Genomic DNA, 20,875 nt, shown 5'->3' with positions numbered 1-20,875 from the left:
TGTCACCCAGGCTGGAGTGCAGTGGCTCGATCACGGCTCACTGCAAGCTCTGCCTCCTGGGTTCACACCATTCTCCTGCCTCAGCCTCCCAAGTAGCTGGGACTATAGGGGCCCACCACCACACCCAGATAATTTTTTGTATTTTTAGTAGAGACGGGGTTTCACCATGTTAGCCAGGATTGTCTCGATCTCCTGACCTCGTGATCCACCCGCCTCGGCCTCCCAAAGTGCTGGGATTACAGGCGTGAGCCACTGCGCCCGGCCCAGAATTACATTCTTAAAAGATGACTCTGGGAGCCCTAAGGAAAGAGAGGAGGAAGGGCAAAGCTACAGGCAGAGAACAAAACAGAGAGAATTAAGGTCACTGAGTGAGCTGATGTGGTGTTGACCAAGAAGGTCCTCACAGATATAGGAAGGAGCGAAGAGTTTCAGCTCCTTTTTGGAGGTGGGGGACAGCCTGCACCAGTCACAAAATCACACTGAAATGTGAATTTAACCTTTCCAGATCATAGAGGAGGCATGCAGCCCTGTTCTCCTCAGAGATGCCAGCCTCCAGCCAGCTGCAGCCCTCATGAAAATATATCGCCCTATAAATACACAAGCTGGAGACCACCTTTCCCCAAAAGGTGTGATAGAAAGGTAAGCAGACACTTCTCTGCCAAGTCCTTCTAGATGTACTTGGCATCTAAATAGAGCTTTCCTGAACAATGCCCAAAAGGAGATTATTTATGTTTGACTTTAACTTTTTCCCTTCTGGCTATATATTACTGGGTTTTAATATTTTTAAAGTATTTTAATATTTTTAAATATGTTGCTATATAACATATTACACTGGTCTCTCACCAGATTCTTTGACTGGCATGTTTCCGATTCTAAAGTGTTTTTTAAAAATTAATCCAAAAAATGGCCGGGCACGGTGGCTCTCGCTTGTAATCCCAGCACTTTGGGAGGCTGAGGCGGGCGGATCACGAGGTCAGAAGATCGAGACCACGGTGAAACCCCGTCTCTACTAAAAATACAAAAAAAATTAGCCGGGCGTGGTGGCGGGCGCCTGTAGTCCCAGCTACTCGGAGAGGCTGAGGCAGGAGAATGGCGTGAACCCAGGAGGCGGAGCTTGCAGTGAGCCGAGATTGCGCCACTGCACTCCAGCCTGGGTGACAGAGCGAGACTCCGTCTCAAAAAAAAAAAAAAAAAAAAAAAAATTAATCCAAAAAATACAGATATTTAGACACGTGTTTTATATTTACCAACTGTCCAATAATCTTGTGGGGGGTTAACTAGGATATACAGGTTGCAATTTTTTTCCAGCAAAAGATCCATATACTACACACTATTTCAGTTGAACAGTCCAGCGACCATTAATTGAGCAGTTATTATGTGCCAGACAATGTGCTAGAGGTTATGATCCCCACCCTAATGGAGATGTAAAGAGTGGGGAGATGCAAATGGATACTAACTGTGTTCTTGTGTGTCTGTCATCTATTTTGTGGTCTGTTTCTAAAATATGCTCATTCACTACAATTGGTTATTTTTGGACAATTTTTTACTTACATTACCCTATGGTGGGGGGATAAAGCTTTCACTGCATCTTGTATGCTTTCTCTCCATCACATTGGATGTTACTTATTAAAGTCTTTCACTGTAAAGCCCCAAAGGATGTGCCTCTTCCAGGTCTCCATCCCATACCCTGCTATTACTCACTGTCCTGCTACAGAGCTTGTGAAGATTTCTAAGCAGAAGCAGAGTGTATAGGATATCTCTGGTGAATTCTTACAGTATCCTAAAGCTCTTTTGTTATCCTTATATTCATATTAATTTCTACCTAATTCTAAAAGGGTCTCATAATCTTAAATTAGACTTTGGAAAATATTTTCACATCCTGGCCAGGCACGGTGGCTCATGCCTGTAATCTCAGCACTTTGGGAGGCCAAGGCAGGTAGATCACCTGAGGTCAAGAGTTCGAGACCAGCCTGACCAACATGGAGAAACTCTATCTCTACCAAGAATAAAAAAATTAGCCAGGCGTGGTGGCATATGCCTGTAATCCCAGCTACTTGGGAGGCTGAGGCAGGAGAATCGCTTGAACCTGGGAGATGGAGGTGGCAGTGAGCCGAGATCTCACCAGTGCACTCCAGCCTGGGCAACAGAGCTAGACTTCATCACAAAAAAAAAAAAAAAAAAAAAAAATGCATATCCTTCTTTTATTGTCCCTTGTCATGCACTCAGCTTCCTTTTGCTCTTTCATCTTCTTCGTAAACATGGGGATCCCTTGGTTCTAACTAGAGATCTACACAAGATTATGCTCCCTCCCAGATCCCAGATCCCAGATTCCTCATAGGCATGAGACAGGCTTGGACCACATCAGGATTTCCCTGATTTCAGCTATTTGAATATACCTTTATGATTTGTGGCATATCTATGTCCTGCCAATAATAACATTTACTTAATAATATTCTTTAAGGTGACCTGTTTTCACTTTATATCACTACTCTGGTTATTTTTTTTAACCAGTATTATATATCGTAGAAAGTGACTTTAGAAGTATTCCATTCCTTAGTCTATGCCCAAAAGAATTGAAAGCAGAGATTCAGATATTTGTACACCCATGTTCATAACATTATTTACAATAGACAAAAGATGGAAATAACCTATATGTCCATTGACGGATGAATGGATAAACAGAATGGTATACACACACACAATGAAACAGTTTATAGCCTTAAAAAGGAATAAAATTCTAACATGTGATACAATATACAAGAACCTTGAAAACATTATGCTGAGTGAAATAAGTCAGACACGGAGGACAAATATATGATTCCAGGTATATAAGGTACCTAGAATAGGCAAATTCATAGAGACAGAAGGTAGGATGGTGGTAACTGGGCCCTGAGGAAGGAGGTGGAGGTAATGGAGAGTTATTCTTTAATGGATACAGAGTTTCAGTTTAGAGTCATTAGAAACTTGGAGATGGATGGCGGAAATGGCTGTAAAGCAATGTGAATGTACTTAATGCCACTGAATGATACACCTAAAAATGGTTAAAATGGTAAATCTTATTATATTGTTGCTGAAAAGAGTCAAATTCTGGAAAGTATTTGAAGAGATTTATTCTGAGCCAAATATGAGTGACCATGGCCCTTAACACAGCTCTCCAAAGATCCTGAGAACGTGTGCCCAAGGTGGTCAGGGTGCAGCTCGGTTTTATGCTTTTTAGGGACGATCTCAGTTCACTGCAACAGCTGCCCCGCCTCCCAGCTTCAAGTGATTCTCCTGCCTCAGCCTCCCAAGTATCTGGGATTACAGGCGTGCACCACCATGCACGGCTAATTTTTTATTTTTAGTAGAGACGGGGTTTCACCATGTTGGCCAGGCTGGTCTTGAACTCCTGACCTCAGGTGATCCACCTGCCTCGGCCTCCCAATGTGTTGGGATTACATTTAACAAATACATTGTTTCAGTCCAGAAAGGTGGGACAGCTTGAAGTGGGGCCTTCCAGGTTATAGGTAAATTTCAAATTTTTCTAGTTAGCAATAGGTTGAGTTTATCTAAAGACCTGAGATCAACAGAAAGGGAATATCATTGATAGATAGAGGGTTTATTATCGGTGAAGATAAGGCATTGTGGAGACCAAAGTTCTTATTGTACAGATGAAGCCTTCAGGTAGCAGGCTTCAGAGAGAATAGATTGTAAATGCTTCTTCTCAGACTTAAGATCTGTGTTGGTGTTAATGCCGGAGAGATATAATGAGGCATGTCTGACCCCTACTTCCTGTCATGACCCAAACTAGTCTTTTGGGTTAAATTTTAACAGTGCCCTGGCAGAGGAGGAAGTCCATTCAGATGGTTGGGGGGCCTTAGAATTTTATTTTTGGTTTACAGTATTTTTCCCTAATTTTTTTAAAAAGTCATTGCAATGCAAACAAAACAAGCTATTAAATTGTAGCAGGATCCCATCACCTGCTAATGGCTGTCAGCATAAGGACTGCTCTTCTTCTGTTAAAGAAGAGGTTAGAAATGTCAGAGAGATATTAAGGACATATTAGGCCAAAATGAAACATTCCTTTGAATTATTCAGGGGGGCTAGAAAGAGAATTAGAAGGGGACTCCCCCCATACAAGTGATTCCGAGATATGTAATTCAGTTTCTGAGCACCAGCTACACTCACCAGCCATCCATCACGACCACACCTGGAGAAACACAGGACTAATCTCTAAATGTTTTCCAACTTGGACAAATAAATAAAAACAGACTTGATGAAATGCACCATGACTGAGCTCTGCCAAGTCTGTGGACTGGCCAAGAGGTCCCCTGGAAGCAGTAGACCACCTCAAGCTCAGACAGCTCATGCTTCAGTCGGGAGATGGGGCTCCAAGGTTTCCTTTGTCTCTAGAGCCTGTCACGTGGCTTTGCTGGAGTGAGGCAGAGCCGGTTCTGCCGTGGACCTTTTCAGCACTAGCTCTCCCCTGGGGGTAGGGACTAGGTCAAATAAGAGGTGACTTTTTGGCCAGGCGCAGTGGCTCACACCTGTGACCCCAGCACTATGGGAGGTTGAGACATGTGGATCACCTGAGGTCAGGAGTTTGAGACCAGCCTGAGCAACATGGTGAAACCCTGTCTCTACTAAAAATACAAAAATTAGCCAGGCATGGTGGCCACATGCCTGTAATCCCAGCTAGTTGGGAGGCTGAGACAGGAGAATTTCTGGAACCCAAGAGGCAGAGGTTGCAGTGAGCTGAGATTGTGCCATTACACTCAATCCAGGGCAACAAGAGAAAAATTCCATCTCAAAAAAAAAAAAAAAAAAAAGAGGTGACTTTTGGTCCCAATCTTGATGCAAAAGAATGGCTGAGCTGGGTAGGCAGAGGTGAGGACCAGGAGGGATTCCAGGCAGTAGGGCCAGTTCTGGTCTATCCCTGAAGCTGTGTGTGTCCAGAGTACAAGCACTTTTGTCTGGCCAGGCCCATGTCTGAAATGGGGTGGCAGGAAGTGAGGCTGCAGGGTTGAGTTAGAGCTAGCTCATACCGTTCCAAATGGTGTTCACATCAGATAATGTGGTGTTCGTCACATCATACGAACAGAATCAGAATCTCAGTATTGAATATATCAGGTTTACTTTCCAGTGGACCAGAGACTCCAAATGAATGAGAGACCAGAGACCTGATGTCACGTACCTAACTCTTGCCAACCATGTGACAGGTTTTGACTTTCTTTCTTTTTTTGAGATGGAGTCTCGCTGGGTCACCAGGCTGGAGTGCAGTGGCACGATCTCTGCTCACTGCAACCGCCGCCTCCCAGGTTCAAGTGATTCTCCTGCCTCAGCCTCCCAAGTAGTTGGGACTATAGGCACGCACCACCACACCCGGCTAATTTTTGTATTTTTAGTAGAGACAGGGTTTCACCTTGTTGGCCAGGGTGGTCTCGATCTCCTGACCTCGTGATCCACTTGCCTTGCCCTCCCAAAGTGCTGAGATTACAGGCGTGAGCCACCATGCCCAGCCCAGGTTTTGACTTTCTAAAACTTCAGTGTCCATCTTCACTAGGGTTAATACTACCTGACACGCCTACTTCAAAGATGTGTTGTAGGGATGGAATGACATGCTACTAAATGAGGAAGGACCTTTTAGATACTGGACTCACAAGGGGGGTTATTTAATATTATGATCCTCGGAACCCTGCGAAGGAATTGCAAGTCCATGATGCATCTCCCTGACTGCACTTCCTTCTCCCAGTTAGTCTGGATTTTATCATCAAAAGAATTTAGAATCATTTAACATTGATATAAATAAAGCAGTGCGGGCCATGGAGAAAGCTAGATAAACTAGGATCCGAATCATAGCTCAGCAGCACCTGTGCCTCTGGGGAAGTGGCAGAGATGGGCTCCTTCTGCACCTCTTTCTCCCTCCCTCCTGTTTGTATGTGACTAGGGCAGTGTAGGCTTCACAAACAATACCCATTTCCACCTCAACAAGCCTCAGCAGCTGAAGATTCAGAAAGCACTGATAGATAGCGGGCTTATTATCCATTCTGAAGGTGGTGCTGAAGGACCTTTCTCAACAGATTCCCATAGACTTCAGAATTCCCCAGCTGCAGTAACTTTTTCTGTCTCTCTGCCCCAAGCATCTGTGGGCTTCTCCAAGTTCAGGGACTAAATGTTAGGTACTAAATATCTACTATAGATTAAACTATGATTAGGCACTGGTGGAGCAAAAGTAAATCTTGAATTAATTAATCAATAATTCATACTTCCCTTTGACCCTAAAATATTTATCATTGATTCTGTTCTGCAGGATGTCCAGCACAATGAATGGTACGTTGGAGAATATAGCCGCCAGGCAGTGGAAGAGGCATTCATGAAGGAGAACAAGGTAATGGCTTCTACATGGCCCATCATCATTGTTTCTATAGGCATCTTAAGGTTCTCTGCTCAAGTGTTGCAAAATGTAACAAGCAGTTTGCTTTCATGTATTATTTCCTGCATCACCCTGCATTTCTCAATGCTGGGAGGCTGTAGTAGAAAAGGGCATTTAACATGGAGCATTTCAGGCCGGGCGCACTGGCTCACACCTGTAATCCTAGCACCTTGGGAGGCCGGTGGCTCATTTGAGGTTAGGAGTTTGAGACCAGCCTGAACAACATGGTGAAACCCCGTTTCTACTAAAAATACAAAAAAAGAAAAAAAAAATTAGCCAGACATGGTGGCACGTGCCTGTAATCCAAGCTACTCAGGAGGCTGAGACATGAGAATCACTTGAACCTGGGAGGCAGAGGTTGCAGTGAGCCAAGATTGTGCCACTGCACTCCAGCCTGGGCAGCAGAGTGAGATGCTGTCCCAAAAACAAATAAATAAATAAAATAAAATAATAAAAACAGAAAACAAAAAAAACATGGAGAGGACCGGACACAGCAGTTCACGCCTGTAATCCCAGCACTTTGCAGGCCGAGGCGGGTGGATCACCTGAGGTCAAGAGTTCAAGACCAGCCTGGCCAGTAGGGTGAAACCTCATCTCTATGAAAAATACAAAAATTAGCCAGGTGTGGTGGAGGGTGCCTATAATCCCAGCTACTCGGGTGGCTGAGACAGGAGAATTGCTTGAAACTGGAGGTAGAGGTTGCTGTGAGCCGAGATCGTGCCACTGCACTCCAGCCTGGGCCACAGAGCAAGACGTCGTCTCAAAAACAAAAAACATGGAGAGTTTCGGCCGGACGCGGTGGCTCACGCCTGTAATTCCAGCACTTTGGGAGGCCGAGGTGGATGGATCACGAGGTCAGGAGATCGAGACCATCCTGGCTAACATGGTGAAACCCCATCTCTACTAAAAATACAAAAAAAATTAGCTGGGCATGGTGGCGGGTGCCTGTAGTCCCAGCTACTCGGGAGGCTGAAGCAGGAGAATGATGTGAACCCGGGAGGCGGAGCTTGCAGTGAGCCGAGATCACACCACCGCACTCCAGCCTGGGCAACAGAGTGAGACTCCGTCTCAAAAAAAAAAAAACATGGAGAGTTTCAGGCCTGAGGCTTGGTTGTGCTAATTATCAGCTGTGTGGCTTTCTCAAGTTTCTAAATAACTTCCCATGTAGATTTATTCATTTGTAAAATGAAATATAGTAAAATCAACCCTAAGGAACTATTTTGAAGATGAAATCTGGAAACTGGACTATAGAGGTCACAATAGAAGGGGCTTCCTTCTGCTTTCGTCAAGGTTTATCTCCTTAATCAAGGTTTGCCCAAAGTACTGTTGGGTCTTTATGTCTCACTTCTTCCAGAAAGGAGCAGAGATTGTGAAGGCTGCAATAGTCAGGATATGGTAGGTTATGCTGCAGCAACAACCCCAAGATCTCAGTTGCTTAACATAATGAAACTTTATTTTTTGCTTGCATACCATGTTCAGGACGGGTTTGGGTGGATAAACCCAGGCTGCTGGGGGCTCCATCTCAATGGTGTGCTTCTACATTCACACTCTGACTCTTAATACATCCTCTCAGAAGTAACATATTTTACTTCTGCTTTCACATCTTTAACCAAAGGAAGTCACATGACCAAACTTAACTTCGAAGAAGGTGAGGAAGTACAAACCTACATGTGGCCAAAAGGAGAAAAGAGCTGGAATACTTGTCGTCAGGTCAAATGACTACCACAACCACCATCCCAAAGAGCAAATGATTATTGAACAATGACTATGTGCAGAGAACTATACGAGATTGCTTAGAAGTTATAGAAAGTGTCTGAAGACTGATGCAACATCAAAACCTATCCCCAGCTAACCAGTACAATGACCATTGTTGAAGGAGGTAACCTAAAAATGAATGAATTAGTTAATTAGTGAATAAATGATAACCTAGCTCTCAGAATTGATGCTGTAAAATTAAATAAATTACATGTATAAGTTGCTCTGATAAACAGAATCATGCCCCCTCCAAAGATGTTCACATCCTAATCCCCAGAACCTATGAATATGTCACCTTCATAGAAAAGCAGACTTTGCAGATGTGAAGGTAAGGATGTTGAGATGGGGAAGTTATCATGCATTATCTGGGTGGGCTCAGTATAATCACAAAGGTCCTTGTAAGAGGGAACCAGGAGTGTCAGAGTCAGAGAAGGGACGTGATAATGAAAGTAGAGGTCAGATGAAAGGGAGAGCCACAAGCCAGGGATCTTGTTGGCCTCCAGAAACTGGAAAAGTCATGGAAACAAAGTCTCTCCTATTGATTTTAGCCAAGCAAGACTCATGTTAGACTTCTGACCTCCAGAACTGTAAGAGAATACATTTCTGTTTTACATCACTAATTTCATAGTAATTTGTTATAGCAGCGGTAGGAAATGATACCATTGCTAACAAAGTATCTTGAACATACACAGAATAAATGGAACATCCTATTTCCTAGATGAGGAAACTGAGGCTAAGCCAATATGTTGGTCACAAAGCAGAGAAACTGACAGAACATGCATTCAAGATCAGTGCTCTTTTCACAAAATCCCAGCTGACTCTAGTAGCCCTCACAGTTCTTTTCACAGCCCAGGTGGAGAACCGTGGGTGATTGGCTGATGCAGCTCCTTGAGAACCTTCCTTTCCTCCTTCCAGGGAATCTGGCCATGCCTTGGTAGAGTGGCGAACCTGGTGATGGTAGATTCCAACCCTGGCTGTCCATCTTGGCGCTAATCAGTGCCCAGTGCACCATTGCACTCACAGAGCCTGTTTTCCATCGGAAGAACTACTCTTAGTAGACCTCCTTCCAGAAGCCTGTGTGTGGATTGTGCTGGAAAAGCAACATGCATGTGACCTGATGCTCTTCCAGCAGCATTTGGGTGCTCAGCAAATGTTCCCTTCCTCTCTTTCTGTGTGCCTGCTTCTGCCTCTTCCCAAGAAACATTAAGAAAATAAAATCTCAGTTAAATGACTTCACATTTTCCTTTTCATATTTTCCTTTTCTGTTTGTCTCAGTTCTGTCAAAATGTGTTTCCCATTTATGAAAGATAATTTATTTTAAATTTCAGGACTACTCAGATTTATTTTGACAAATCATTTCAGAGTTTAAGAGGATAAACCCAAAACTTGGCCATGAGTTTTGGCCTCTTCTCTCCTTCTGATCTTTGGCAGTGCTCTGTGCTTGAACATTAAGGCTGCAATTATGACTAAACATTTTAGGTAGAACAAGTTCCAGAAAATTCCGCCATCTTACTTTATATAGTCAGAGGCTTGTGTATTTAAAGGGTGAGAATTTGGTTTGGCTTTTCAGTATTCCATTTAGTAACCGTGATGCTTTAGGGGATTCACTTAAGCCTTTAGACCTTTATTCCTTCACCTGTAAAATGAGACTAAAATTTTCCCATCAATATTTATGTAAAGAACCCAACGTTTATGGCCGGGCACGCAGTGGCTCACGCCTGTAATCCCAGCACTCTGGGAGTCTGAGGCAGGCGAATCATGAGGTCAGGAGATCAAGACCATTCTGGCTAACTCAGTGAAACCCCATCTCTACTAAAAATACAAAAAGTTAGCCGGGCATGGTGGTGGGTGCCTATAGTCCCAGCTACTCAGGATGCTGAGGCAGGAGAACAGCGTGAACCCAGGAGGTGGAGCTTGCAGTGAGCCGAGATTGAGCCACTGCACTCCAACCTGGGCGACAGAGCGTGACTCCATCTCAAAAAAAAAAAAAAAGAACCCAAGGACGTTTATGTAAAGACCTTGTAAATGAGCCAAGCGTGATGGCTCACATCTATAATCCCAGCACTTCGGGAGGCCAAGATGGGCAGATCACGAGGTCAGGAGTTTGAGACCAGCCTGGCCAACATGGTGAAACCCCGTCTCTACAAAGAAGACAAAAATTAGCTGGGCATGGTGGTGGGTGCCTGTTATCCCAGCTACTCAGGAGGCTGAGGCAGGAGAATCACTTTATCCCTGGAGGCGGAGGTTGCAGTGAGCTGAGATCGCGCCACTGCATTCCAGCCCGGGCAACAGAGGGAGACTCCATCTCAAAAAGAAAAAAAAAAAAAGCCTCTAACTGAAACAATGTGTGTAAAGTGCTTGGCAAATCTCAATGCACCTTAGCTACCAGTATCATCATAACATCACTATCATGTTACAGTATTATTTCTAAATTTTGTATACTTAAAGTATTGTTATGTTGTATTATATAGTATTATTACCATTATTATATATCTATATTTATAAATATTCATTATCAAAACATATCATTATATATAGCTATTATAAAATCTATATAGAGAATTATATGTCATAATTTATTATTATAGCTATAAATCATTATATATATAATCTATATTTATCATACTCTTTTTTTTTTTGAGACAGGGTCTCACTCTGTCACCCAGGATGGAATGCAGTGGCATGATCTTGGCTCACTGCAACATCCGCCTCCTGGGTTCAAGCGATTCTCCTCAGCCTCTGGAGTAGCTAGGATAACAGGCACATGATACCACTCCCGGCTAATTTTTGTATTTTTAGTAGAGATGAGGTTTCCCCATGTCAGCCAGGCTAGTCTCGAACTCCCGATCTCAAGTGATCCACCCGCCTCGGCCTCCCAGGTGTTGGGATTAGAGGCGTCAGGCACCGCACCCAGCCTCTATTCTTCATAGATCACTTATAACCATCTATACAATACACACAATTACACTTACAGATTTTTCAGTGTTTTTCATTATGTAAATAACACAATGTAACCACAAAACTAAGCCTGGTAGATGTGTTCATGTTCAGGAGGACTGCTCCATTTCTCAGTCTTTTGCAACCAGATCTTAGTATCATTCTGAATATTCCCTGGAGTGTACAAATTATTTCTAATCATTGTCCTGTTCTCAGCTCTTGGACCATTTGATGCTGTTGACCCGCTTTTGGAAACCCTCAGTCTCCACCTCTTGGCTTCTGTCACTCTGAATCTCCTGGTCTTCCGTCATCTTTCAGGCATCTCCAGGCCTTTTCTGTCTTTTCTTCCTTGCCCTGTACTTGCCCTCACCTCAACATTGGCTACAATTCCTCCTCCCGTAAAGGGCCTCTCCATTCAGTTTGATATCCATGACTTAGAAGCCCCATGTCTCTTTCAGGAACCCTAATCCTGCAAAGACATCTTTCCACACAGAAGTCCAATTTATTAGGTAAAAGCTTTTTCTGCCCAAAGCCTGCTGTGGCTCCCACTATCTCTAGAATAATACCTGAGCATCAGCAGAAGAGGAAATATGTGAACATTGAGAGATGAATATATCAAGAAGGGGGCAGGAGAAGGGCTTTTCCATGCAGGAGTAGTAGCACATGTGGCATGGTTTGGCTGTGACCCTACACAGATCTCATCTTGAATTGTAATCCCCATAATCCCACATGTCTAGGAAGAGACCTGGTGGGGGTGACTGGATCTTGGGGGCAGTTTCCCCCATGCTGTTCTAGTGAGTGAGTTCTCGTGAGATATGATGATGGTTTTATAAGGGGCTCCTCTCCCTTCACTCCTCACTCTGCTCTCTCCTGCTGCCATGTGAGAAGGTCCAAGCTTGCTTCCCCTTTGCCTTACTCGTGATTATAAGTTTCCTGAGGCTTCCCCAGCCATGTGGAACTGTGAGTCAATTAAACCTCTTTCCTTTATAAATTATCCAGTCTCAGGTATTTCTTTATAGAAGTGTGAAAACAGACTAATACATCATGCAAAATCTGGGATCCCCAAAGCAGATGGTGCCTTTGGGAAATGGTGGCTTGGCTGGCACCAGGAACCAGAGGCAGAAAGCTGCAGGAGCAATGAGAGATCAAACTGCAAGATAGGTTGGTCATGCTAAGTTCATGAGCACTATGCCCAGGTCAGTAGGAAATGATGAAAGATTTTCTTTTTTGTTTTTTGTTTTTGTTTTTGTTTTGGAACCAGAGTCCTACTCTGTTGCCCAGGCTGAAGCGCAGTGGCATGATCTTGGCTCACTGCAATCTCTGTCTCCCAGGTTCAAGTGATTCTCCTGCCTCAGCGTCCTGAGTAGCTAGGATTACAGGCACCTGCCACCATGCCCGGCTAATTTTTGTAATTTTAGTAGAGACGGGGTTTTTCCATTTGGCCGGGCTAGTTTCGAACTCCTGACCTCAGGTGATCCACCTGCCTTGGCCTCCCAAAGTGCTGGGATTACAGGGGTGAGCCATCGCACCTGGCCTTGATGAAAGACTTTCAAGAGAGTGTCAAGATCCAACTGGTACACATCTCAGAAAATTACGAGAACCCTTAGACATGCAGACACTCAGTAAAAACGTACTGAATTAAAGTGGTTTACCGAAAACTAAATCCATCTGGGAATCTCATGCATGCAAACATCATTGTTGCCACCATTACAAAGGCAGCATGCTGGGGTGTCTGAAAAGATGACTGTTACTCTTTTTGCTTCAGGATGGTACTTTCTTGGTCCGAGATTGTTCCACAAAATCCAAGGAAGAGCCCTATGTTTTGGTTGTGTTTTGTGAGAACAAAGTCTACAATGTAAAAATCCGCTGCCTGGAGAGGAATCAGCAGTTTGCCCTGGGCACAGGACTCAGAGGAGACGAGGTGGGTATAACTTGACAGCCTCCCTGTTCCAGGCTAAGCGCAACAAATAAAGGAAGAGTTTGGGGGATGTCGCCCTGGAGGAGGAGGATGCCGCCCTGAAGGAGGGGGATGTAGTCTGACCTCCCCACCCCTTCCGAAATTATCTGCACATCTTAAACTTTGGCCTACCAGGCCAGCGACCAGTTCTGACCATTTCATGCACCCCCATTCCCTGCTTTGCCTATTAAAGAAATCTCATTCTACAAGACACGTCTAAACTCTGCCTCCCAGGAAGCCTCCGGGGGAGCATACACTAATGCCAAATTCCTTTCCCTCCTCAGCACTGAAATGCCACTGCAGATATTCCTGATGTCTGTCAGAATTCCTCATCTATAGATTTGTGTCCCCAAAATGAATGTGAACCCAGCCACAGCATTCAGGCTACGTGAGCATGCCTGTCCTCAGTACAGATCTGCTGATGGGGGCCAAAGAGTGAATCAGTTAAAATATTCATGAATAACATAAATCAATCCACAAGAAAGGGGAAATTTTCACTGAATATGTATATGCCAGGCCTAGTCTATCTGCATTTTTTGTTTGTTTGTTTGAGACAGAGACGCACTCTGTCACCCAGGCCAGAGTACAGATCTCGGCTCACTGCAACCTCCTCCTCCCAGGTTCAAGTGATTCTCCTGCCTCAGCTTCCCGAGTAGCAGAATTACAGGCGTGCACCACAAAACCCGGCTAATTTGTATATTTTAGTAGAGATGAGGTTTCGCCATGTTGGTCAGGCTGGTCTCGAACTACTGACTTCAGATGATCTGCCTGCCTCGGCCTCCCAAAGTGCTGGGATTACAGGCATGAGCCACTGTGCCCAGCCAGCATTATCTTATTTTGATCCTCAACAACTCTTTGGTGTCATGATTTTTCCTATCTTAGATGTAGGAAAACTGGGGCTCAGAAAATTAAATAAATGGCCAAAGACACACAGGCAGTAACGTAAGGGGGAAGGAGAGGCTTCTCTTGCAACTCTTTTGTTGATGAAGGAAGGGGTAAAGGAAGCAAGGAACGAAGTTAGTTATGAGCCACCATTTCCAAGGATGTGAGCTCAGGCCAGTGACTTAACTTCTCTGGGCTTCAATTTCTTCAAATGTAAATGTTCTTTTAAAGCCTAGACTTCAATAATTTAATGATTCCTGTTTAACATCTCCAGGTCGCAGTTTTATCTGTGGGTGTGCATTGTTATGGGCTGAATCGTGCCTCCCTCATTCCAGAAAACCCACATGTTGAAGTCCTAGCCCCCAGTAGCCCAGAATGTGACTGTATTTGAAGATAGGGCTTTGAAAGAGGTAATTAAGGTTAAATGAGGTTATTGGGATAAGTCCTAATCCAATATGAGAGATGTCCTTATGACAAGAGGAGATTAGGACACAGACACGCACAGAGGGGCGACCACGTGAGGACACTGGGAAGGGACGACCATCTGCAAAGCAAGGAGAGGGGTCGTGGGAGAAAGCAGCCTTCCAACACCTTGATCTTGGGACTTCAGCCTCGAGAACTGCGAAGAAAGACATTTCTGTTGTTTAAGCCACCTCGTCTGTAGTGCTTAGTTACAGTAGCCTTGACAAACTAATACAGGATAAAACCAGAACTTTCACACAGATACCGATTGTTCTTCAACAGGTAACAAAATAGGGCATATTGCTAGGGCTGCCAACAGGCTTCAGGTAGGCACACGTGTGAAATCGATGTGCAGGCTGCATAAAGATTCCAGCTTAAATCCTGTGTCTGACCAGAGCACTTTTTTGAGACTCGGAGAGGAGTAGTCAGCACCTGTGAGGCGACCATGAGGTCAGTTCACCACTGTTAGGAATAACGCTCAAAATCCTCAGGAAATTGAACACTCAAACAAAGGATTCCTGGCACAGCAATTTTACTTGTGCACAGAGGGGTGCCTCCTTGGCCAGTGGCGATGAGAGCACACATGAACAAAGGGGCATGAGAGCCTTTATTCCTGACACAAGTCCTGCCCCTGTACCCTTTCCCCATTGGCCGGGGTCAGGTCTTACAATCTAAACTAATCCCGGTTGGCTAAACATTTGGTATTTTTTAGATAAAGTGGGCATATAAAAGAAAGTGGAGAGGAAGGGGAAGGAGTGTCTGTAATAAGCTAAAAAGTTAGTCCTCTTTCCAAATAAGGAAAGGAATGTGAGCTGGTACTGATAACGCCTTGTACTGTGGCGTGCCTTTGCATCTAACAAAGGCAAAAAGGCAAAAAGGAGAACAACGACGGGGCGGGGGGGTACTATGAATTAAAGAATAAAAGATTGATCAGATTATTTGAAGAGAAACTTCATCATATCCCACACCACCGTTTGCTACAGCCCGGGAACATTGTGACATGAACAAGTGCATGAGTGAATCCATAGATTAATACATAAATCTACCAGGTACAACCACATTAAGAAAGTGCTACGTTAACACGAAAGAGATAAGTGGTCAGTTCTTCATTTTGTGGAGAGGATTGGCAAGTTAATAAACGTAAAACACTTAGAACAGTGCCTGGGACCTATCAAGCCCACAATAAATTTTAGTTATATTTTCATTACTATTCCTGAGTCATTTTAATAAGTAGGATATAGTCCCCGTAAGATACCTATGGTAATGGGCTTTCCAGCTCAGTGTCCCCTTATCCTTCTATATCTTCTCTCAGCTCATAGAATTTCTCATCTTTAGGAAAGCATTATATAATTCTTATTTATTTTATTTTATTTTTCTTATTTTATTTATTTATTTTTTTAATTTTATGATGGAGTCTCACTCTGTCACCCAGGCTGGAGTGCAGTGGCACGATCTCAGCTCACTGCAAGCTCTGCCTCCAGGGTTCAGGCCATCCTCCTGCCTCAGCCTCCCGAGTAGCTGGGACTACAGGTGCCTGCCACCACGCCTGGCTAATTTTTTTTGTTATTTTTTTAGTAGAGACGGGGTTTCACCATGTTAGCCAGGATGGTCTCGATCTCCTGACCTCGTGATTCGCCCGCCTCAGCCTCCCAAAGTGCTGGGATTACAGGCGTGAGCCACCGTGCCTGGCTTATTTACTTATTTTAAGATGGAGTCTCATTCTTGTTGCCCAGGCTGGAGTGCAATGGTGTGATCTTGGCTCACCACAACCTCTGCCTCCCGGGTTCAAGCGATTCTCCTGCCTCAGCCTCCCGAGTAGCTGGGATTACAGGCATACGCCACCATGCCTGGCTAATTTTGTATTTTTAGTAGAGGCAGGGTTTCTCCATGTTGGTCAGGCTGGTCTGGAACTCCCGACCTCAGGCGATCTGCCCGCCTTGGCCTCCCCAAGTGCTGGGATTACAGGTGTGAGCCACCACGCCCGGCCAGGAAAGCATTATATAATTCTTAAATGCTTGGGTTTAAGGGTTCTTTTTCCTTAGAGAATAGAGGACATGGACATGGTGTGCCTTTGCATGTGCCAGGCCCTTGGGCCAAATGCTGTTTAATTTGCTCTCACATGGAGTTCTTGAAAAATCTCTGGAAAGGACATATTAATGAACCTCATTTACTGGCGAGGAAACTGAGACCTGAGATCATTAACTGCTTTTTTTCCAACATGCCCCACTTTGGTCTGCTAATAAAGAAGAGGAAGTAGAGTGACTCTGTGATAATATCCTAACAGCTTAATCAGACTGTCAGCTGGTTCACTGACTGTCTTAGCAAATAGGGAGCATCACCTATGGCAGGCCATAGATTAGACCCTCTGCCTCCAGATGAGCTGCTCTAATTATTGTCACCAAGGAAATCTGAGAGAACCAAATGTCTGTTTTAAGAAGCTCCTTTCTGTGTTCATCTGGAATTTTCTCCTCCTTTGCATTCCTTATTTTTTTTCCCATATTTGTGTTGAACATACATTTCCACAGGTGAAAGAATGAATCAATTAAAGCATTCACTAATAATATAAATATATATACATAAATCAAGCAATGAGAAAGAAATCCAAGGCAGAATCCTGAGTTTTGGTGGGGTTTTGTATGCACTGGAACTATTCTGTGCAGTTAGCCATTAATGACTAATTTGATCTATTGAATCCTCATAGCCAACCTCTGGGGTAGGTGCTGTCAATATTTCAATTTAACAAACTGTGAAACTGAGGCACAGAAATACTAAGTATCAGGCCCAAAGTCACAGCTAGTAAATGGCAATTCTGGGATGCGGTATACTTTGCAAAACATTGACTTCCATTACCAGTTGAAAAGTATCCAGATTCTTGGCGTCTTGAACAAAGAGTTGGACAAAACACACAAACAAAGCAAGGAAAGAATGAAGCAACAAAAACAGAGATTTATTCAAAATGAAGTGCACTCCATAGGGTGGGAGCGGGCCCAAGCATAGGGGCTCAAGAGCACCCTTACAGAATTTTCTGCGGTTTAAATATCTGCTAGAGGCTTCCATTGGTTACTTGGTGTTCGCCCTATGTAAACAAAGAGGATGAAGTAAAGTTACAAAGTCACTTACTCAGTTTAGGCCCTGTGTAAATAGAAAGGATACTTCCTGTCATAACTGAAGTGTTTCCATTTGATGTGGTTCTAGGAAGTCCTTAGATTCCCTGCCTCCAGACCCTATTCTCATGCCTCACTTCCACAAACAGACTCAAATAACACCATGGCAAATACAAGCAATCCCCCACCAGTTTGAAAACATTGCAGGTTGAATCACAGTTAAAGAATAGTTAACACTTACTTGGAGCTTACTGTGTGCCAGGGAGTGGGTAAAAAATGACAATTCACAGGTAGTTCTTCCTGCCTTCCCTCTGAGGGAGCTGTGCCCTGTGTAAGAGGAAGATGGTCTGGATTTCATTCAGTTCCCTCATGCTTTTCACAGCCTGAGCCTTTTGTCTTGCTGAGGAATAATCACACCTCTTTAAAACAAGATAAAGGCATTTTACATAGCAAGGCTCTGCTAAATGCAAGCCAACAACTAGCTACTTTAGCCAGGGTTCAATTAAAGAAAGCATCTTCACCCAACTCAGCAGGAAAAACATAATGAGAAACAGCATCTTCAAAGATTATTTTAATTTCATGTAGATTTGTAGCTATCTTGCAACTTTTGAATTTAACCACACAGATGATGCAGCAATGCCTAACTCTTGGGAGTTATTTTGAGTTATTTACATCAACATGAGTTGATGTAAATAGTGGCAGACACATAGAGGCAGGTGCTTAATAAGTATCACTTCCCCAGAAACTTCGCGGTTTAAAACAACTGAAATTTATTGTTTCACAGTGCTGCAGGCCAGAAGTCCAACATCATGGTATCAGCAGGGCCACACTCCTTCCGGAGGCTCCAGGGGAGGATCACTCCTGGCCTCTTCCAGCTTTCTGTGGCTGCCAGCAATCCTTGTCTTCCTTGGTTTATGGCCACATCACTCCAGTCGCTGCCTCTATGGTCACGTGACCTTCTCCTCTTCTCTGATCAAAATCTCCCACTGCTCCTATCTTATGAAGAAACACATGATTGCTTTTAGGGCCTACTGGGATAACCTCGGATAAGCACCCCCTCTCAGGATCCTTAACTTTATCCTCTATTATACCATATGAAATACTATTAGCGCTTTTACAATGTAAGGTCATATTCCAGATTCTGGGATTAGGACATGGACATATTGGGGGGAATCATTCAGCACCCGCTGCTCCTTTACTTATTTACTGTCCAAGCATTAATTGTATGCCTGCAGTATATTAGACTCAGTGTTGCATTCCGGGAACACAGAAAGTCATGTCAAGTCCCTGCCATCCAGGGAATACCCTGTTCACCTGTGCCGATCTCTGTAGGCACCTAAGCAAGAATGAGATTGGTAGAACACCAGCACTAGCCAGCCAAGGAGGCACCTGCATTAAACAACCTGCAGAGCTTAACTGCTGCCAAACATCAGCCCTGCATCTCAGTTTTATAAGTCATTTTTGTCAACATTTCTGTGAAATCTCAGAGAAGGGACATTTCGATTTCAATTTCCAGATCTCTCCTTTTTGTTCTACAAATGTTTATAAGTTTCTAAAAACCACTGTAGATATTTACATGATAAACTAAACGTTAAAGACTAGAGAACAGAGACAAATAATTAACTCATGGGTTTTTTTCACACCTTCCCTGTCTGCTTCCTTCTCCTCCTGCTTGCTTGGCATTTATCTCTCTTTCTCTTTTCTCCCCCATTCCTTCTTTCACTCTCATGTGTGTACCCAAACAGATTTCTTTACTTTTCTGGCAAGGAAACATCGCCCACAGTTCATATACAGAATAAACACAAAAGGTTTAAACAGATTTTAAGATCTAATATTAGCATAACATTGGTTGTCCCCCTGGAAAAGATTATTTAATATGCAAGAGCTTAAGTATAATCTTTTTTAAAAGTCTCTTCAGGGCAATATTTCAGTTTTGACCCCATCATTAGAAACCAATAATAAGAATGGACCAGGCTGGGCTCACGCCTGTAATCCCAGCACTTTAGGAGGCTGAGGCGGGTGGATCACTTGAGGTCAAGAGTTCAAGACCAGCCTGGTCAATATGGTGAAATTCCATCTATATAAAATTGCAAAAACTTAGCTGGGCGCCATGGCACATGCCTGTAATCCCAGCTACTTGGGAGGCTGAGGCAGGAGAATTGCTTAAACCTAGAAGGCAGAGGTTGCAGTGAGCCAAGATTGTGCCACTGCAATCCAGCCTGGGCAACAGAGTGAGACTCCATCTCAAAAAAAATAAATAAATAAATAAAAAATAAAAAAAAAAAAGGAAAGACCGTGTGACTAGTTGCACCTGTCTTGCTTCCTACTACCTGTTAAAGTTACAATTTCATATGAAATGTCATCCATGTAGCAGATTATTAAAACAATAGCAAATGTATTATTTTGGGACAATATTAAAGAAAACAGAAATGAGACTAGGACAAAGAAATCATCTTCCCTCTGAAGACTGAAACTAGGAAAGATTTCCTTTTAGTGATGTGGATTTAACCAATTTTGTGAAACAGTTCTGCATAAAAAGTTTTTTTTTTGTGGTTGTTATTCACTTTTTGTTTTACCAAGCATGAAGACAGAAAAAGAAAAGTTTGCGCTTGGTTTAAAATTGGAAACGAAATACAGAAAATTCTTCTCTTCCTAAAGGCTTACAGTAATGGTCTATAAACTTCTTGGTGATTGCATTGCTCTCCCATGATGTTCTTGGCAAAGCTAGAAGGGAGGAGTTAATCGTAAGGCCTGGCATGTACTGAGCACTCACTGTGTGTCACGCTTTCTTCTAAATGCTGTACTGCATATGCATCAATTCCATTCTCACAATGAATGTCAAAGTTAGATCCTATCATTACCATCACTGTTCATAGAATAACTCAGGCACACAGAATGCAAGAAACTTGCTGACAGTCACACTGCTAGTGGTTGGGAGAGCCAGGCTTTGAACTCAGGCATTTAGGTTCCACAGGCCCTCTGCTTACAATTACCCTACTGTAGTAGAGATTAATCTACCCATTGGACAATGGGGATAGTACCTTACCTTAGCATCAGGTAGAAACTCATATTTATTGTATACGTAATATGGGTGGTGTTATAGTCTGAATGTTTGTATTCCTCCAAAATTTATGTGTTGAAATCCTAAGCCCTAAGGTGATGGTGTTAGGAGGTGAGTACTTTGGAAAGTGATTCAGTCTTGAAGGTGGAGCCCTCACAAATGGGATTTGTTCCCTTGTAAAAGTGTGCATTGCTCTTTGGACCATGTGAGGACACAGCATTAAGGCAAGAATATGGGCCTCTCCAGACACTGAATCTGCCAGTGCCTCGATCTTGGACTCCCCAGACTCCAGAACTGTGAGACAT

General features: G+C 43.5%; 1 protein-coding gene and 1 long non-coding RNA gene across 8 annotated transcripts in view; one reads left to right on the top strand and one right to left on the bottom strand.

The window, feature by feature from the left end:
• The window catches only part of CLNK (cytokine dependent hematopoietic cell linker), a 195,326-nt gene that overhangs the window by 171,314 nt on the left and 3,137 nt on the right, over nt 1-20,875 (top strand). For all 4 annotated transcript variants that reach the window (XM_063619396.1, XM_063619397.1, XM_063619395.1 and 1 more), the window contains 3 exons: nt 506-639; nt 6,290-6,367; nt 12,870-13,025. In XM_063619396.1, coding sequence (XP_063475466.1) covers nt 506-639; nt 6,290-6,367; nt 12,870-13,025 — 368 coding nt within the window. The remainder of the gene's footprint in view (nt 1-505; nt 640-6,289; nt 6,368-12,869; nt 13,026-20,875) is intronic.
• LOC129464411 (uncharacterized) overlaps nt 17,332-20,875 on the bottom strand; it is a 62,901-nt gene continuing 59,357 nt past the window's right edge. For 3 of the 4 annotated variants that reach the window (XR_010116147.1, XR_010116148.1, XR_008651584.2), the window contains one exon: nt 17,332-18,505. This is a non-coding gene — a long non-coding RNA (uncharacterized lncRNA). The remainder of the gene's footprint in view (nt 18,506-20,875) is intronic. The other variant, XR_010116149.1, reaches the window with a different exon arrangement.

The sequence above is a fragment of the Symphalangus syndactylus genome, chromosome 16 (assembly GCF_028878055.3).
Source record: "Symphalangus syndactylus isolate Jambi chromosome 16, NHGRI_mSymSyn1-v2.1_pri, whole genome shotgun sequence".
Lineage (NCBI taxonomy): Eukaryota > Metazoa > Chordata > Mammalia > Primates > Hylobatidae > Symphalangus > Symphalangus syndactylus.
This window is presented reverse-complemented; position numbering and strand designations above follow the sequence as displayed.